Source organism: Amphiura filiformis, chromosome 12 (genome assembly GCF_039555335.1).
Source record: "Amphiura filiformis chromosome 12, Afil_fr2py, whole genome shotgun sequence".
Lineage (NCBI taxonomy): Eukaryota > Metazoa > Echinodermata > Ophiuroidea > Amphilepidida > Amphiuridae > Amphiura > Amphiura filiformis.
Window position 1 is genome coordinate 1,374,128 of NC_092639.1, and position 17,825 is coordinate 1,391,952.

At 39.0% G+C, this 17,825-nt stretch overlaps 2 protein-coding genes across 2 annotated transcripts; both read left to right on the forward strand.

The window, feature by feature from the left end:
- Positions 1–1,163, forward strand: LOC140165560 (uncharacterized). Its single transcript, XM_072188847.1, has 2 exons — positions 1–718; positions 895–1,163. Exons 1-2 carry the CDS (start codon positions 1–3, stop codon positions 1,161–1,163), a joined length of 987 nt encoding a protein of 328 aa, XP_072044948.1.
- A 12,067-nt stretch (positions 1,164–13,230) lies between these two features.
- On the forward strand, positions 13,231–17,564 carry LOC140165628 (protein O-mannose kinase-like). Its single transcript, XM_072188916.1, has 3 exons — positions 13,231–13,478; positions 15,401–15,562; positions 16,221–17,564. The coding sequence occupies exons 1-3, from the start codon at positions 13,242–13,244 to the stop codon at positions 16,686–16,688; spliced, it is 867 nt and encodes a 288-aa protein (XP_072045017.1). The 5' UTR covers positions 13,231–13,241; the 3' UTR covers positions 16,689–17,564.
- The last annotated feature ends 261 nt before the right edge of the window (positions 17,565–17,825 follow it).

Below are 17,825 nucleotides of genomic sequence, written 5' to 3' on the forward strand. Positions count from 1 at the left end.
ATGATCTTAAACTATCATAAATGGTCAAATGAATTTGTGCAAACCAACAAGGACTCACACCAGAGAACAGTGATTGAGCTATATGATGATTTCAAAACAGCTGTAGAAACAGCCATGGACCGCCACATACCCACAAAAATAATTTCCAAACGTACTCAATCCCCATGGATCACAAAGAAGATCCGTCGCTTGCATAAACACAAGCAGAGGGCTTTTAATGCTCTGAAAAAGGAGAACACCCAACCAAATTTTGAAAGATTTACAAATGAGCGTAAAAATACGCACAAGGTCACAAGAAATGCATACAGGAGCTACATATCATCTGTTTGTTCTGATTCACCAAAAAAGTTTTGGTCGTTTATCAAGAGTCTGAAAGTTGACTCAACACTGACAACAACAGGTATTCCAACCTTGAAAAGGGATGGCAAACTTGAATCGGAAAACAGATTCAAGGCCGAGATCTTAAATGATCAGTTTAAGTCAGTTTTCACTGATGAAAACCCAAATCTTCCCCAGGAATCAAGTTCGCATGTTCCCAGCATGCCAGAGATCTTCCCCGGGAGATCTTCATCTCTACTGAGGGAGTTGCCAAGTTGCTTAACGATTTGGATCCAAGTAAAGCAACGTCCTGACGGGATATCCTCCCGGCTGCTCAAGCTGGCTGCTGATGAACTAGCACCGGCACTCAGTGTCATTTTTCAGAGATCCCTTGACACCAGTGAGCTCCCTGAGTCTTGGTTACAAGCAAATATTTCCCCAATTTTTAAGAAAAGGGACAGGACCCTGGCATCTAATTATCGCCCGTGTCGTTAACCAGCATATGCTGCAAAGTCCTCGAGCATATAATTCATTCAAATATCATGCATCACTTTGATTTCCATTCAATTCTCACAGACAAACAGCATGGTTTTAGAAGTAAACATTCCACAGAATCCCAACTCATTCTCACCATTCAAGACCTGGCTCTTTCACTTAACAACAAAACACAAATTGATATGGTAATAATGGACTTCTCAAAGGCATTTGATGTCGTCCCTCACAATCGCCTTTTACAGAAACTCAAACGCTACGGCATTCATAACAAAACACATGCCTGGATCACTAGCTTCCTCAAGCAGCAGCAGACTGACAGTCACCCATACCTTGGAGTTTTGATAACTTAACCAGCAACCTCACTTGGAATAAGCATATTGACAACGTAACTGCAACAGCAAATAGGACCCTTGGCTTCATTTCAAGAAATCTGTACCAATGCCCACAACATATTAAAGAGACAGCATTTAAAACCTTGGTTCGACCAATCACCGAAAATATCACCAAAAGCTTGAAAATGTAGCAAAAAAATTGATTATTTTTTGCAAACATATTCAAAAAATTTCAGTCAAAATCAATCAAGCCTCCCTTTAATTTATTGCTTTTGCAATATTGGGCTGTGCCAGGCCTACGGGCCGAATGGTATAAATAAATAAATATTCGTCAAGTGTGTGGGATCCATACACCCAAGTTCTCACAAATAAATTGGAGGGCGTACAAAGGAGAGGTGCTCGGTTCTGCCTAAAGGACTACAAAAGCAGGTCAAAAGGCTGTGTTACAGCAATGTTGGAGAAATTGAAATGGGAATCGTTAGCGTCAAGACTAGACAATCAAGGCGTCTCACCATTCTCCACAAGGCAATCAACGGTCACCTATCCTTACCAGTTGGAACCCTCCTTCAGCCTACTCAACGATCCTCACGGCACTTCAACTCCAGATCATATACACCACTGTCAGCATCAAAGGACTGTTACAAGCATTCCTTCTTTCCCAGAACTATAAAAGACTGGAACTCATTACCTGAAGCACTTGTCGCAATAACAGACCCCAACCAATTTAAAAACGCAGTTGAACAATACCAAAGCAAAGCAACCAACCAGAACAACTAAATCACCATCTGCATGCGCAACACCCTGACCGCTTGATTCCGCAAAGGGATGTTGGCCAGTATCTAACAAGAAGAAGAAGAAGACTTTATACCTTATTATTTCAGCTCAAAATGGGCAGAAACCCTTCCCGATAAGTGTTATTTCAGCATATTGAGTATAGAGTAACCAATTAAAAATTCAAAGGAAATCGTACATTAAAGGCCCATTCAGTGATTTGCTCATCCGGCTGATCGTAAAAATCATCAAAATTCTGATTTTGGTACCTTTGTCATTGTCATAAATGTGCTAACATAGCCTGCGAGTGGTTCAGCCGAAAGCCGTGTATTTAAGACAAAGTAAGACATTTTACACGAATTTGTAATTTAGATACCTAAATTTGCTACATGTATTTGAATGGGGCTTCGTCAGGACTGCTGTTTTCTTGCCAAATTTGTCACTTCAAAAATACCAAATGACAATTTGAATGACTTATCCTTCACTTTTAAGCAATTCATAAACAATTTTAATTATTTCACACTTGCGCTGGGATCAATGAATGGGTCTTTAAGGCTTTAACAGATAAGTAGGATGCTTGGGCCTTGTCTTTTTTTCGTCTCTTTAGTCTTTAGCCATGGGATGGACTTTTCAAGTATAGGATTGGTCGGTCGTGATTTCTTTTCTACAGGCTATAAAAATGACCCTAAAATATCACCAAAAGCTTGAAAATTTAGCAAAAAAATTGATTATTTTTTGCAAACATATTCAAAAAATTTCAGTCAAAATCAATCAAGTTTGGCCCCCAAAACGGCTGATTTTACATGGTTTTAGCAAAAAAAAAACAAACAAAAAAAAAAAACCAAGAAAAAATCTCCAATTTTAAAACTCATAGCTCGTAAGTTCGACCAAAATATATGCGCTCAGTCGATACAATTTTATCATATCATAATCGGTCAAATAATGAAGGAGCTAGAGCAAATTATAAAAAGAAACTGCCGAAAAACATTAATAGTCCGGCCAACGTTCTGCTTGACTGAAGAAAGAAGGAAGAAACCGATGTAGAAACAATTAGGCTATACAGCTCCGAATAATTTGGAACTTCAATTAAAGAATTGGATAGCACCGTTTGCACAGTATTTTGTGGGACATCAGACATACCAAATTGGTACTGAATACATTCTCTATATATAATACATATTTTATGGCAAATTATTAAAAGTTGCTTACTTGCTTATTTTGGGTGGTTTTCCCGAACCACAACAGCTTTCCATATCCTCCTGTCTACATCGCCGTTCCCAGGTCAGATGCTTCCAGTCCGGTGTCTTGCTTGAGTATATATCTATTATTATGTAAGGGGTGGTCTACCAGGGTTTCTTGTTCCATGTTTGGGTGCCCAGTTTATCAAGTTGGCTACAGGTTCACACTTGCTCCTGAAGCAGTGCCCAGCGAAGCGTGTTCTCCTTTCTCTGATCTTCTGTGAGAGTCTTGGAAGGTCTCCATACAGCTCTTTGTTGCTAATGTGCTGCTTCCAATGGATGTTGTACACTGCCCTAAGCATTCGGGTGTAACAGCCGTCCAGCTCTGCTCTAGCTCTTTAGATAGTTTGGGAGTTATGGTCCAGGCTTCACATCCGTATGTTAATAAAGACTCTACTGTTGCGCTGAAGATAGAGCAGGCTTCCAGATCTTGCTTAGGCTGTTGCATGCTCTCCAAGCTGCTCCCTTGTGTGTTTTGACATCATGCTCTGTGCTAGCCATCCATGCTCCAAGATATTTGAAGTCCTTCACCTCATCTAGCTTTGTGCCATTATTTGTGCTGATGTTAACTGACTGATCTTGGTTAAAATACATGAACTCTGTCTTGGAGGCGTTCATCTTTAAGCCGACTCTTCCGGCTGATGTTTCTACCCTTTGTAGCAGTTCCTGAGCTTGTTTTATTTCTTCTGACAGGAGGGCGATGTCATCAGCGTAGTCTAGGTCTGTTACCACTTCTGGCCCAACTCGTCTTCTTTTTCTCCTTTCTAGCTGGAATCCTAGTGCTTCTTCCTTACCATCTATATAACCATTCTCAAGGCATAATCTAGCACTATCACACACAGATACGGGGCAAGGGTATCTCCTGGTAGAACACCGGCTACGATGTCAAACAGCTCAGTTTCTCCATCAGGGGAAATTGGCTCTGGTTGTCTTGTATGTCCTTCCAATAGCGTCCACAATTTGTTTTGGTATCCCATAGACTATGAGGATTTGTAGCATCTTGCCTCGGTGAATAGTGTCGAAGGCTTTTCTGAAGTCAATGAATGTTATAATGGCTGGTAGATTTTTGGCCTTCACTCCTTTTATTATCCTTCTAAGAGCCGGTATGTGGCTGACAGTAGTTCTTCCCACTCTGAAGCCATTCTGGTTGTTTCTTAGAAGTCCATCAACTTTGGGTCTTATCCTGTTGAGTATTAACCTATTAAAGGTTTTGGCCACTATTGAGGATAGGCTGATGCCACGGTAATTATCTCTTTAAGACTTCTGGTGGGATGCCATCCTCTCCACTACTCTTTCCTTCTGCTATTGCTGTCTTTGCCTTAGTGTATTCTTCATGGCTCAATCGTGAGATCACCTGTGATGGGCTCTATCATATCATCTTCTCCCTCTATATCTGGGGAGCTTCCTAGTAGATCTTTGAAATCATGATACCAGTTGTTAACTCTTAACTTTCCATGTGAGTGTCTCCTTTCAGTTGGCCTCTCATTGACGATTTTCTTCCTGTAATGTCATTAATCAGTCTCCAACTCTGACTGTGCTTACAGTTGTCATGAGCCGTTTCAACTTCTCTCATAGTTATGATCTTTCAGGTGTTTAGGAAGTAAGTCTTCTCCTGTAGCTGGTTTATTATTGTCATCAAGTGCTGCGGCAAGATAAAGGGTGAATAAAACTGGGATAAGGCAATCACCTTGTGCATGTTGTGGCAATCCGACATTCGTGTTGATGGCGGGTCCAGTATTGCTTCCTATCTTGACCTGACATGCCTGAAGTTCGACGTCCTGTATGAGTATTTTCATTATGTTTAGTTCGTCTTTGTCTAGCGCGTTTGACAGTATTTGTAATAGTTTTCCTCTGTCTACCGTGTCGAAAGCTTTGCTCATGTCGAGTATGTCAATGATAATTTCGTAATTTGACGATGTTATTGCTTTTTCTGCCAATCATTTAATGCTAAAGACATGTGCCGTGGTGCTTCTTCCAGGCCTGTATACTGCTTGAGAGTTCGGGATTCTTAAATAAAGTTTTGATGAATCCGAGTTATCATGCAAATGCTTAATATTTGTCTGAGAGTTGACAGTAGAATTTCCGGCCTGAGGTTTCCCGGGGGTCCTTGGGGCTTCCCAGGTTTCGGGGTCGGCATCAGGACTCCCATGCTGAGGTTCACATGGTACTTGTCCTGTTTCAGCTACTTCGTTGAATATGTCCGCAATCTCCTCGTGCAGTTTCTCTGGTCCGTGTTTAAGTAGTTCAGCATTTATTCCATCTATCCATGGGCTATTTGATATCAACAGTATTATTATTCAGAATGCAATTTTGTGTGCCTGATGTGCTCTCAGGTCCCACAATAATACTGTGCAAACGTTGCTATCCGATGATACGTTTGTGAACTGTACTCACTTTTATTTGAGAGGCTACAGTATCGCTCCTTATCGTAGGTGAATCTTCAGGCCGTCGCGGATGATCTAGCGGTAAAAGGTCATTGACCTGTGACAAGGTAGTGTTGCTAAAAGTCGTTGATCTTGAGTCAAATTTCTTAGGAATGTTCTTGATGACAAAATTGTCGGCCCGCCAAGTTGCGGTGCAGACCACAACTTGATGTTCAGTGAAGGTTGTCTTTCTTTACGTGGATGACTTCTTTGACGCCCTTTCGTACCATCTGCCTTCACTGTCCAAAATCACAACGTCTTTGTTGTCGAAGGTGTGATTGTGATTAGTGCTAACCAAATGGGTGCAAAGGGCTGAATCCTCGCAACCACTACTAGCACGTCTGTGTTGGTACTTGCGTTTGGCAAAAGTCTGTTTGGTTTCACCCATATACAAGTCCTGGCAATCAGTGTCCTTGCATTGTATAGCATAAACTCTATTGCTCTGTTTATCCTAGGCTGCTTGTCTTTAGGATAAACCAACTTCTGTCTCAAGATGTTGGTTGGTTTGAACGAAACAGGGATCCGAAGATTCTGCGAAGTTTCTCCGACAGTTCAGACACGTAGGGTATGGTGATATTCTTTCACTCAATAGGCGTGTCGTCGCTTCGCGTGTCGCGAGTGTTGGGATTCTTTGGAAGCTTTGTTGACAGGAAGAGCTTTGCGGAAAGTCCATTGGCGATACCCGCACACACCCCGCCCTGATTTGAGGTGATTGTGTTCCTCTTTCTTCAAGGTCTCATTCAAAGAGATGGTGTCCGCTCTGTGAAACAGTGTGCGAATAACCCCCCCCAGCTTGTGTACTATGGGGTGGTGCGAGTGAAACCTACCAGACTATAACCAAACGCATGTACCAACACAGACGTGCTAGTATAGTACTGGTTACTGGTTACCCATCACAACTTTGATAATAAAGACGTTGTGATTTTGGACAGAGAACGCAGGTGGTACGAAAGGGGCGTCAAAGAAGTGATCCACGTAAAGAAAGAGCAACACTCATTGAACAGGGGAGGCGGTCTGCGCCACAACTGGCCGGGAACCTACAATTCTGCCATTAAGAACATTAGAAGTTTGACTCAAGATCAACGACCTCTGGCAACACCACCTTGTCACAGGTCAATGACCTTTTCCCGCTGGATCATCAGACGGCCTGAAGATGCCACCAAGATAAAGTGCGATACCGTAGTCTCTCTAAAAGTGGGTCCAGATGATTAGTTTTATGATTCCAATAGTAGTTATCCGATCCCTTAAATTGATGCCAATTTCAGTCAAAAATTGAAGAAATTTAGGCCTGTCTTTATCTACATTTTGTTCATTTGCTTGCTTGATTTTTGTGTATAAATATAATTATTGTATTTCTGTATTTTGAATCAAAAGTGTTGGCGTATAAAACACACTTTTGGGGTACGTGAGGACAATGGCACCACTTTCTCAAGTGGGGGCGCTCATACATAACTTTCTTTCATTATTGACACAGTCACCTGCAGTAGAACATTTATAATTATGCTGGCAGGACAGTACATGCATAGACCGTAATTACAGTCTATGGTAGGGCCTACATGTAACCAATTCAATTGCCGAAGCCTTTTCGTCCAAAACAATGGTACCGCTTTTATGAATAGCCTGTCTGCAAATCAAATCGACATCAAAGGAAAATGTGTTATGTAATATATTGGATCTCCGTGTTTATTACAACCTCCTTGCCTGCATGTGTGGAAGGTTAATTCAATGTTATTTACGGCAGGGGGTAATGAGCGTTTTGGAAAAATATCGACAAAAAAATTCGTGTTCCCCCTTGTTTTCCCAATTTTCTCCATTTAAAACTTAACAATCCCCTCCTGATTCAACTAAAAATTCATGCCCCCCCCTAAAGTTTACCATCCCCCTGCTATAAATAACGATCGCTCCCTTATTGTACTGCTCAATAGGTGAATGTCCTTTTTTTTGGAGATCCTAAAGTTGTGATTAGTTGTCCCGAAGGAGAAACTTATTTTGGGGTTAAAGTCAGTCTCACTTTTTGGTTTACTATTTTAAATGTCTTCAATCGATAGAAACCAAAATAATACAAGTAATACAAAATCCTAAAACATTACCGTCCTGTACATTTGAATTAATTATTTTGCAATAGGGCCTATTCTACTATGTTACTTTAGATGCTTATTCAGTGATTTACTGATCCTGAGAATCCTGATCATGAAAATAATCAAAATTCAGATTTTGACACCTTTTAGCTACCTTTGTTGTTATCATGTGCTAACATAGCCTGATAGTGGTAGAAGCCGAAAACGCCGTGTATAAAATAAGACATTTTACATGAATTTGAATGGGGTCTCAACTTTGTCAATACTGTTGTTTTCCTTGTTTTTTGCCAAATTTTTCATTTCAAAAATACCTAATAACAATTTTAATGACCTAATCTTCTTCACTTCTATACAATCTATACGCAATTTTTATATTTTTACACTTTCGTTGGGTTCATTTAAAGGGGCATTTCGTGATCCACAGCCTCATCCCCACTTTTCCCAAAAAAAGTTGAGATTTTTACACCACTGGATACCTCTGGCTACATAATGTTTATGTACCAAATATTTCTTGCAGATTAATTCGTTTAGCAAAAATATCGCCAAATTTGAATTTCGTTCTGGTGCACCAGAACGAAATTACAACACATTGTCTATGGAGCAGTGTAATACACATAATCATGCATAACTCGCAAACGCAAAATCGGAATCAACTGAACTTTTGAAAATAAGCTTTTTTCGTGGATATCTACTGAAAAATGTCATAAAAAGAGGATGCTAGGATCACGAAATCCTCCTTTAACAAGATTAATTAAAACGAAATATAAATTAAATCACCATTATAACTGGCTGTTTTGTGTAGTGGTGCCAATTTGTGCTTGGTTTTAACGAGTGTTGTCATTATAATTTTTTAACTATAAGCCTAACATGATAAATGCTTCATGTTTCCTACATACCATTATTACGAGGGTCATTTCAACTAAATAGTATTTAATACGTCAGGTGGTATGCATTGCTGACGTATTTTTTGTTATTTGAGCAACAATCAACTCAAAAGCAGTACCGTTATGTAAATTCACACAATGGAACCAGGTTAATTCTTAGAAAAGTTACTGCTTGTAGGTAAAATAATCTGATGATGGGAAAGGTAAGTTTATATATTTAAGAAATAAAGGGTAATGCATGATCCTTTACACGAAAATAATGTGTCCGAGGCAGTAAAACGTAAATAATGGGTGAGGCGCAGCCGAACCCATTATTTAAACGTTTTACTGCCGAGGACACATTATTTGCGTGTAAAGGATAATACTGCACCCTTTATTTCTATTTTCTATTACCCCCACGACCCATCGAAATTCAAAATCGCGCACTGTGATTTGTTGAAACGCGTCACGTGACAGACCATTAATTAGCTATAAAGTGTCAAGGGCAACGAACTTTATGTTCTTCTATCATCACAGCGCACAGCAGAGCGCACAGCACACCTGCTTATGTAGGGGAGAATGGAATGTCAGGGGTGTGTTATTGTATGTGCATACCTGCTTATAGGGGAGAATGGAATGTTAGGTTGTGTTATTGGAATGTGCATACGCTTTGGCTACGCGTATGCGCTCCACCTTGAGGTTAGATCGGACATATTTAAAATATTTGGGCAAAAAAATTGATATTTTCTCTTTAAATCACACTATTTTGTGGTAATAGTTGTAAATTTAGTGATATTTGTGGCCCTATCGCCTTTACTATATATATCTTTACCGAATCATATACTACTTTTTTACCTTTTCATTTTCAGATGCAAACATTGTAATTTGTAAATCACAATTATTGAGTGTGTGAGAAATAACTCGACTGTCAATTTACATGGTTTAGGCGTCACTTAAGGTGGTACTACAGCCCCTGATAAAATTCCTAATGACAATTTTAATGTCTTACCCTTCACTTTTAGGCAATTTATAATTATTATTTTTTTGCACTTTCGCTGGGATCACTGACGGGCCTTTAAGGTGGTACTACACCCCTTCATAAACTTGTGACTGTTTTTGCATTTTTCTCAAAAATTAGTACACACTGGTAATAAAAGTTACGTATATTTCAGGCGAGCCTGTGAAAGAATATGCGCTTTATATTCCACCACATGGGAAGAGGAAACCGGGACGGCCGCGCACACTGTACTTACACTGTACTGTCCAGCACCTCCTGGGAGATACTGAAGGGATGCTGCAGCCAAACAAAATTGTTTCGCTTGCCCAAGATCGCATTAGTTGGAGAAAGTTTGTAGTCGCCTGCTCTGCAGCCGACTGATGATGATCACAGGGGCAAGGAATCCAATTACTTCACCGAAATTTCAGTGATTCAAGACAAGCAGTTCATTATAGATGTTAAGAAATGAGGTACATTCTAGCGGAACGTCTTTTCTTATCATAAATAACGTACCGCGTGTCTTGGGTCACTGAAATTCCAGTGTAGTAACTGGAGTCCTTGCCCGCCTATAATATACATAACTTTTGTTTATACCAGTGTGTACAGTCACAAATTTATCAAGGGGTGTAGTACCACCTTAAAGGTCCTTTCAGTGATCCCAGCGAAAGTGCAAAAAAAAAAAAAATTATTTATAAATTGCCTAAAAGTGAAGGATAAGTCATTAAAATTATCATTTGGTATTTTTGAAATTTGGCAAAAAAATGAGCGGGAAAACAGCAGTATTGTCAAAGTTGAAGCCCCATTCAAATACATGTAGATGTAGCTAATTTATATACTGTCGGTATATAGATTATACAGATTTTATGTAAATACCTTATTTTGTCTTAAATACACAGCTTTCGGCTGAACCACCAGTAGGCTATGTTAGCACATCTAAGACAATGACAAAGGTACCAAAATCTGAATTTTGAGTAGAAAAACTACCACAGTTTGCCATTGTTACTGTCAAGTATCATGAGTATCCTTTCGGCCACGATACAACACAAAGGACGCATCTACACATCAAGTGGGTTAATACACAGTGTGTTCAAATTCTTGTATTAAGTACAAACATTCCCCACGTTACACTTTATCATGTGACCGTTACCACGAACATAAGGTTAACGTCCACATGGTCCATGCCTGGAAATCTTGCTGTCGTTTTATCTTTTCTGTTTCGGGAGCTCTTTTGTTCAGAAACGAAAACGCAGGGGATTATGTGAATTGATCTGTTCCTTGAATTCATTGTTAAGTTTGATTTCAATACAGATGGATTGTACAAGACAAGATTATGGGAACACCCACAGTGTGTGGAAGACTGGTGTTTTTAGTGGTCTAGCGCCCCTTTCGCTGGCCAATGAATGACAAATAATATACATTTAAAATAGATTTGAGTTTGGCAATTTTGCCTGAAGCAATTATCGGATTACCAATTCCGATGAAAGAAATCCAATTAGTTTCACTTCAACGCACTTCTTTGGTGTTGCATATTACCAAGTTTTAAGGTGTATTTGAGACGAAAATAATTCCCGGTTTCATCTCTACATAATCATATGACCGATTTTGCGCAATTGCACGAACAAGTATACGTAATTCCAGGCGGCGGATGACATGATCGAGCCGGCAACTCGTGAAACCGCCCGGCCGTATGGCATTTTCCATATACTAGGTTAGTTTTGTGGGGTTCATTATCGAACCCCAACGGTTTTAGCTTGTATTTATATTATTTATCAACATAGGCCTATTTGTTTGTGATATTTCAAGCGTTTTAAAATTTCAAAATAATCCCATTCAATTACACGGTTGACGATGAAAATTTACTGAATTTAGGGACTGCATGTCATACACCACCTGCGTAATTCTTGGCAACACTGATTACTAGTGATTAATGTATATTTCTACGTTGGGCTATTTTCACGAGCTACTCCCGCCTAGGCTGAAGTACCTATACACCCAACGCAAGTCAATTGAAGCTGTACAATTTATCGCGAATTTACGACCGTAAAATTTAGACACTTCTTAGTTAGTACCATGCTAACACTTCAAAATAACATCGATCCGAAACCGAAACCGGAAACAGAAACAGAAACAGAAAAGATGAAAGGACCCCATTTGTCGTTCTATCTTTTCGGTTTCGGTTTCGGTTTCGGATCTCATTGTTATTTTGAAGTGTTAGCATGGAACGTGTGAATAATCCTTTTATTCTAGTCTTTTGTTGACTACAGAATTCACATAAATCCCGAAACAGAAAAGATGAAACGAGGGTTAGAATAATTTGTGTTGTAAACTGTCATCAGTCTTTTGTCTACGTATAACACGGGTGATAGAATGCAGTTTCAAATACCCTTCAAGGCCGCATCATTTCACATTTTAGGTGAGATAGATTCGTCCCCGTCGTGGCTATGGCTGCCATTGAGGAGTAGGAATGCGTGAAATTGGATTCGTCTATAAAAGGAACTCGAAGCAGCGATCTGTATACTTCCATTCGGGATTTTTTGTTATGACGCTGATTGCGCCAACTTGAATGTTGAAGAGGACATAAAAATGTCTTTCTATTATAAAATATTGTCAAGGTACTCGTAGCAACTATTTTAAACTATTGCGATTTGTATCAGTCATATACGCATGAGGAGATTTTTGTTTCATTTGCATCAATTGTCACTGTACTACTTTAAGGTGGTACTACACCCCTTGATAAATTTGTCACTATTTTTGCATTGTTCTACAACAACAAAAAAAATAACACACTGGTAACAAAAGTTATGCATATTATATAGGGACAAGGAATCCAGTTACCAGTTACCACACTGGAATTTCAGTGACTCAAGACCAGCGGTACGTTACTTATGATGCAAAAGAGGTACCGCTAGAATGTACCTCATTTCTTAACATATATAAATGAACCACTCGTCTTGAATCACTGAAATTTCAGTAAAGTAATTGGATTCCTTGCCCCTATAATATGCATAACTTTTCTTTACCAGTGTGTAGTTATTTTTTGAGAAAAATGCAAAATTAGTCACAAAATTTATCAGGGGTGTAGTACCACCTTAAGTTGTTAAAATTCAAGGACGTCACGTTTCCACCCAAGTTAAGGTACAGCGTCTAATTTGGCCCCATAGTACTATCGGTGCCCATTAGGTACCGATAGTACTCTTTCTATCGTACCCTTCTTCTCCTTCTCCTTCTTCTTCTTCCTTTTCTTTTTCTTTTTCTTTTTCTTTTTCTTTTTCTTTTTCTTTTTCTTCTTCTTCTTCTTCTTCTACTTCTTCATTCTTCTTCTTCGTCTTCTTCTTCTTCTTCTTCAATATTAAGTAATGTGTGCGAGGATCATAAAAGATACATGCATAAGAAATATTTAATAAATGAAGTAGTGAAGCTCATGCGGAATTGTACTATAACAAAGCAGAGTTAAATCAGAAGCGTTTGAATTCTAACCAGCACATTCGAACTCACGATTTCATGTCCTTGAGTTAAACACCACATGCCTCAACATGACCATAAGACGTGGTGCCTAACATGTCTCTGATTTGCATATCTCGCAAGCTCATAATCGAAATCAACTGGAATTTTGGTAATAAACTGTTTGTGGATATCTACTCAAAATATATCATAAAAAGAGGATACTAGAATCACAAAATACGTTTTTAATTGAATTGTATCTGCCCACAGATGAGATTATTCAAAATGACCATCAAATCAATGTTCTACTTCGTCTTGATAGCATCAGTAACATTCACTGCTATTGGCTTGTTACGAACACGAGTACCTTCGGATAATAATGTACCACGGATGAGGGATATAGTATCCGCTGGGAAATTGATTGGTGGGGTGAATAATTCACTGGTAACCGATGCACCTGTTCCCGTGCGTCGTCGAGATGAACAGCAGGTGGTCAGAGTGGCAGACTATTATTTGATTCAGGTAAGAAAGAATATTCTGGTTTCGGTATGTAGATGATTCTTACATTCACATGATGGAACAGCATTAGATTTTCACCGGGGGAAATATTTGTTGTGGTGAATAATTCACTGGTAACCGATGCACCTGTTCCCTTGCGTCGTCGAGATGAACACCAGGTGGTCAGAGTGATCAACTATAATTTGATTTAGGTAAGGAAGAATATTCATGTTTCGGTATGTAGATGATTCTTACATTCACATGCTGAACTTGAGTAACATGATACTGAAGTGAGTAGATTGGTACCGTTATCCAGCTAAAGCAAAGGCAAAGTTTCACAAACTGTGTGTCGCGAGCACTTCTTCGCAATTTGACTGAAAAGAAACAAACAAAAGGTAGACATAAATAAAAGGACAAAAGGGCAGTGGTTCCAAGGAACTTCTGGTTTCGAGTAAAGAAGTCACTTAGCTTAGAGCGTTTGCTTTAGCTGGATAACGGTACCAATTTACTCACTTCAATATCATGTTGATACGGAAAGAATTTACTGCAATAACAATATATTTCGCAGTACTTATACGCTAATATACGCTTAATAACAGATAAGCTGGCTCACTATAAACACGCTCATATAGAAGTCTCTGCCGAAGTACTGAAACTGATGCGAAGCCAGTTTCAGTACTCTGGTAGCTTTCAAGTCACGCTATCGTTCAAGACCTGAGATGCGCGGTTTCAACAATACTACCGAACTTTGACAGACTCTGCACAAATAAGCACGGCTTTGGTTATAATTTTGCACTCTTCATCAAGGGCACTGTCAGCAAAATAGCCTGGGGCCCAATAGTAAGGTATTCTCAAAAATTTGCCCAGTGAACAATAGTTTGATCTGATTGTATTAATTTGCAAGGTTAGGTGATCAATACTGCCATTAAAACAGATGGAATAGGTGAAACAAGCAGCAAATAAATTTTATAAACATATTTCATCAAAAAATAAAAGAAATTGTTTGTAAAAAGCTTGAAAGAGTAATTTTCAGTAACTAAATAGCGCCACCAATTTTGTCATAAATAGATGCATTTTATATTCGAAAAGCTTTAAAAAATTTAAAGTTGAAAATGACTCAAAAGCATCTGTATACATTATCATGATATCGCGTTTAGCTGCTTAAGCCTAAAATTGGGTTGTACATGATGTTTTGTTTGAAAAACTAATAAATGATCACATCAAATACCAACTTGGAGTCCTGATCTTTTTGATTGACTGTTTAATTACATTTCGGCCCCTAGGGCCCCAGATCTTCGGCCTCAAAATGCCCAAAATGCATATCTTCGAGGTATAGAGCCCTAGGGGTGTCATATATACTGGACCTCAGACTTTTGTAGTTGTAGAGCTAGGGCTGTTATATGTCATTCATGCATGTAATGAGGAAGGAAGAGAAGAATAAGTAAACCACCTTTGAAGACGTCTGTAACGTATCTGTAAGAAGTTACTATAGACAAAACAAAACAGGGGGCCCGAAGGCCAAAATATCAAGAGGTGTCAGCAACTGACCAGCTGATTTGCTAAAAGCTTAAAGGGCATTTCGTGATCCACAGCCTCATCCCCCACTTTTCTCAAAAAAAGTTGAGATTTTTATATCGCTGGAAACCTCTAGCTACATAATGTTTATGTACAAAATATCTCTTGCAGAGTAATTTGTTTAGCTAAGATATCGTGAAATTTGAATTTCGTTCTGGTGCACCAGAACGAAATTACAACGCATTGTCTATGGAGCAGTGTAATACACAGAATAATGCATAACTCGCAAACGCAAAATCGGAATCAACTGAAATTTTGGGAATAGGCTTTTTTCGTGGATATGTACTGAAACATGTCATAAAAAGAGGATGCTAGGATCACGAAATCCTCCTTTAAGTCCGCCACTGCTCTTCATATTTTGTTTTATTCAGGATAATGGTACTAAACACCAATTGAATGACACTGACAGACATTGTAGAAAGGGATATTTTCAACTCAATAATGATGGCGTTTGTCATCGTTGGTTAACCTGTAAGGATATTCAGCACAACGTCGCTCGTATTAAAAAAATCGGTTCGGGAGCAATCAAAACAGTAAGTATTTTTCTTCAGTTGAGTTATTGAGAGAGACGAAGTAAAATTTTCTTATTTATATTCTTTACATTTTAATTTTTATTGGCCTTTATTTCCAAATTAAGATTTACCAAATATTAATTTGACAATTTAATGACCAGCTACGTTTTTTTTGATTTGCGGGTTTTTTGTTTTTTTATGTGTGTGTGTGTGATTGAGAAACCATGTTTTCTCGAGCTCCCGAATGAATAACCAGGTTTCTCTCCAAGATTCCAGAATTCTCGATCGACGGATTTTTGATCGAGAGACGATGAGTGAAACATGAACGAGGAATCAAGAATCACGGTCAATAATCCAAAATTGAGTCGATAATCCAAAATCCTGGACCGGGATTTTCGACCAACAAACCAGGTTTCTCCGCTTTTTTGGACCACGCATATAGCGGGTACTTATGCCGCGTTGGGAGAGCGCACGGGCATCCCGCTAATAGTGGATAATTTCACAAATTCATGTTAAAATTACTTTATTGGAGATCAAATCCCTTTTTTAATAAAACAAAGAACAAAAAACAGAAGACTGTAAAACACGCATTCTATGATCTCTTTCCTTTAACAACACCCATACAGGTGTACCCATGTCATTGTTTTATTGAAAATAATATTCTTCATTTTGTGACCAGGTTTATCTTGCTAGATGGAAGGATTACACAGTAAGCCTCGTGTGTTCGAATCGCCCGTCGTCGTATTCGCATAGACGATTACTTTTGTCTGAGGCAAGGCATATGCGACAGTTTCAACTAAGTCCTTTTGTGACTCAATTTCTTGGTTTTTGTCCATCAATTCCGGCCTTAGTCACGGAATATCACAGCTTTGGATCGTTAGAAAACATCAACAGAATCTTAAAGGATCAACATCAAGACAATGTGGCCACCAGATTCAGAATCTCTCTTGATTATGTTAAAATAATAAATTACCTTCATACCAGTCCAACGGGTACTCATGTCATGTGCGATAGTGGTTTCTTAACTAAAACTCTCTCACAATTTTTGGTGACATCTGATCTTCATATTATTGCTAACGATCTAGATGTGGTTCCTGTGGTTGATTCGTCCAAGGGAATTAAAACAGATTGTGGATCTTGGGAATAGTCCGTGGGGAACGATTTGCTGCTCCCGAGCAATACAATAAACATATACATGGTAGGCTTCACAGAGCACAATTTGACGAAAAGACAGACATCTGGAAGATTCCAGTTGTAGTGGAGTACTTGATGGGAAACGTGGCCTATGGAAAACAAGTCATGTTCATGTTGTCCAGACTTCATCAAAAGTGTCGTAGTAAGGATCCAAAACTCAGACCTACTGCAGCTGAAGTTTTAAAAGGATACTTATATGTACAACAAAGCTTGAAGTATATTTTGTCCAATAATTTGTAAAACTCCAGGTTTTTGTGAAAAAACGGGGTTTTCAATCACAATGACCCTTTGCCACCATGGTTTTGATCAGTTTTTTTTTATCTGAGACGTAACTCTCGGTTTCAGTGTAAAACTCTCGGTTTTATAGGAAATATGTAACATTTTCTGTACAAAATATTGTTAACCTAAAATTCAGTTGCTACCTTGCACAAAACCCTATCACAAACTCAGGGTTCCGTACCAAACCCAGGGTTTCATACAAAACCCAAAACTCAGGGTTTCGTACCAAACCTAGGGTTTTATACAAGACACAAAACTCAGGGTTTCGTACCAAACCCAGGGTTTCATACAAGACACAGAACTCAGGGTTTCGTACTAAACCCAGGGTTTCTTACAAAACACACAACTCAGGGTTTCGTACCAAACCCAGAGTTTTATACAAGACACAAAACTCAGGGCTTCGTACAAAACCCAGAGTGTCATACAAGACACAAAACTCAGGATTTCGTACCAAACCCGGGGTTTTATACAAAACACAAAACTCAGGGTTTCGTACCAAACCCAGAGTTTCATACAAAACACAAAACTCAGGGTTTCGTACCAAACCCAGGGTTTCGACACAAAACTCACGTACCAAACCCAGGGTTTCATACAAAACACAAAACTCAGCGTTTCGTACCAAACCCAGGGTTTTATACAAGACACAAAACTCAGGGTTTCGTACAAAACCCAGGGTTTCATACAAGACACAGAACTCAGGGTTTCGTACTAAACAAAGGGTTTCTTACAAAAAACACTACTCAGCGCTGCGGACGAAGCATCGGGTTTTATACAAGACACAAAACTCAGGGTTTCATACCAAACCCAGAGT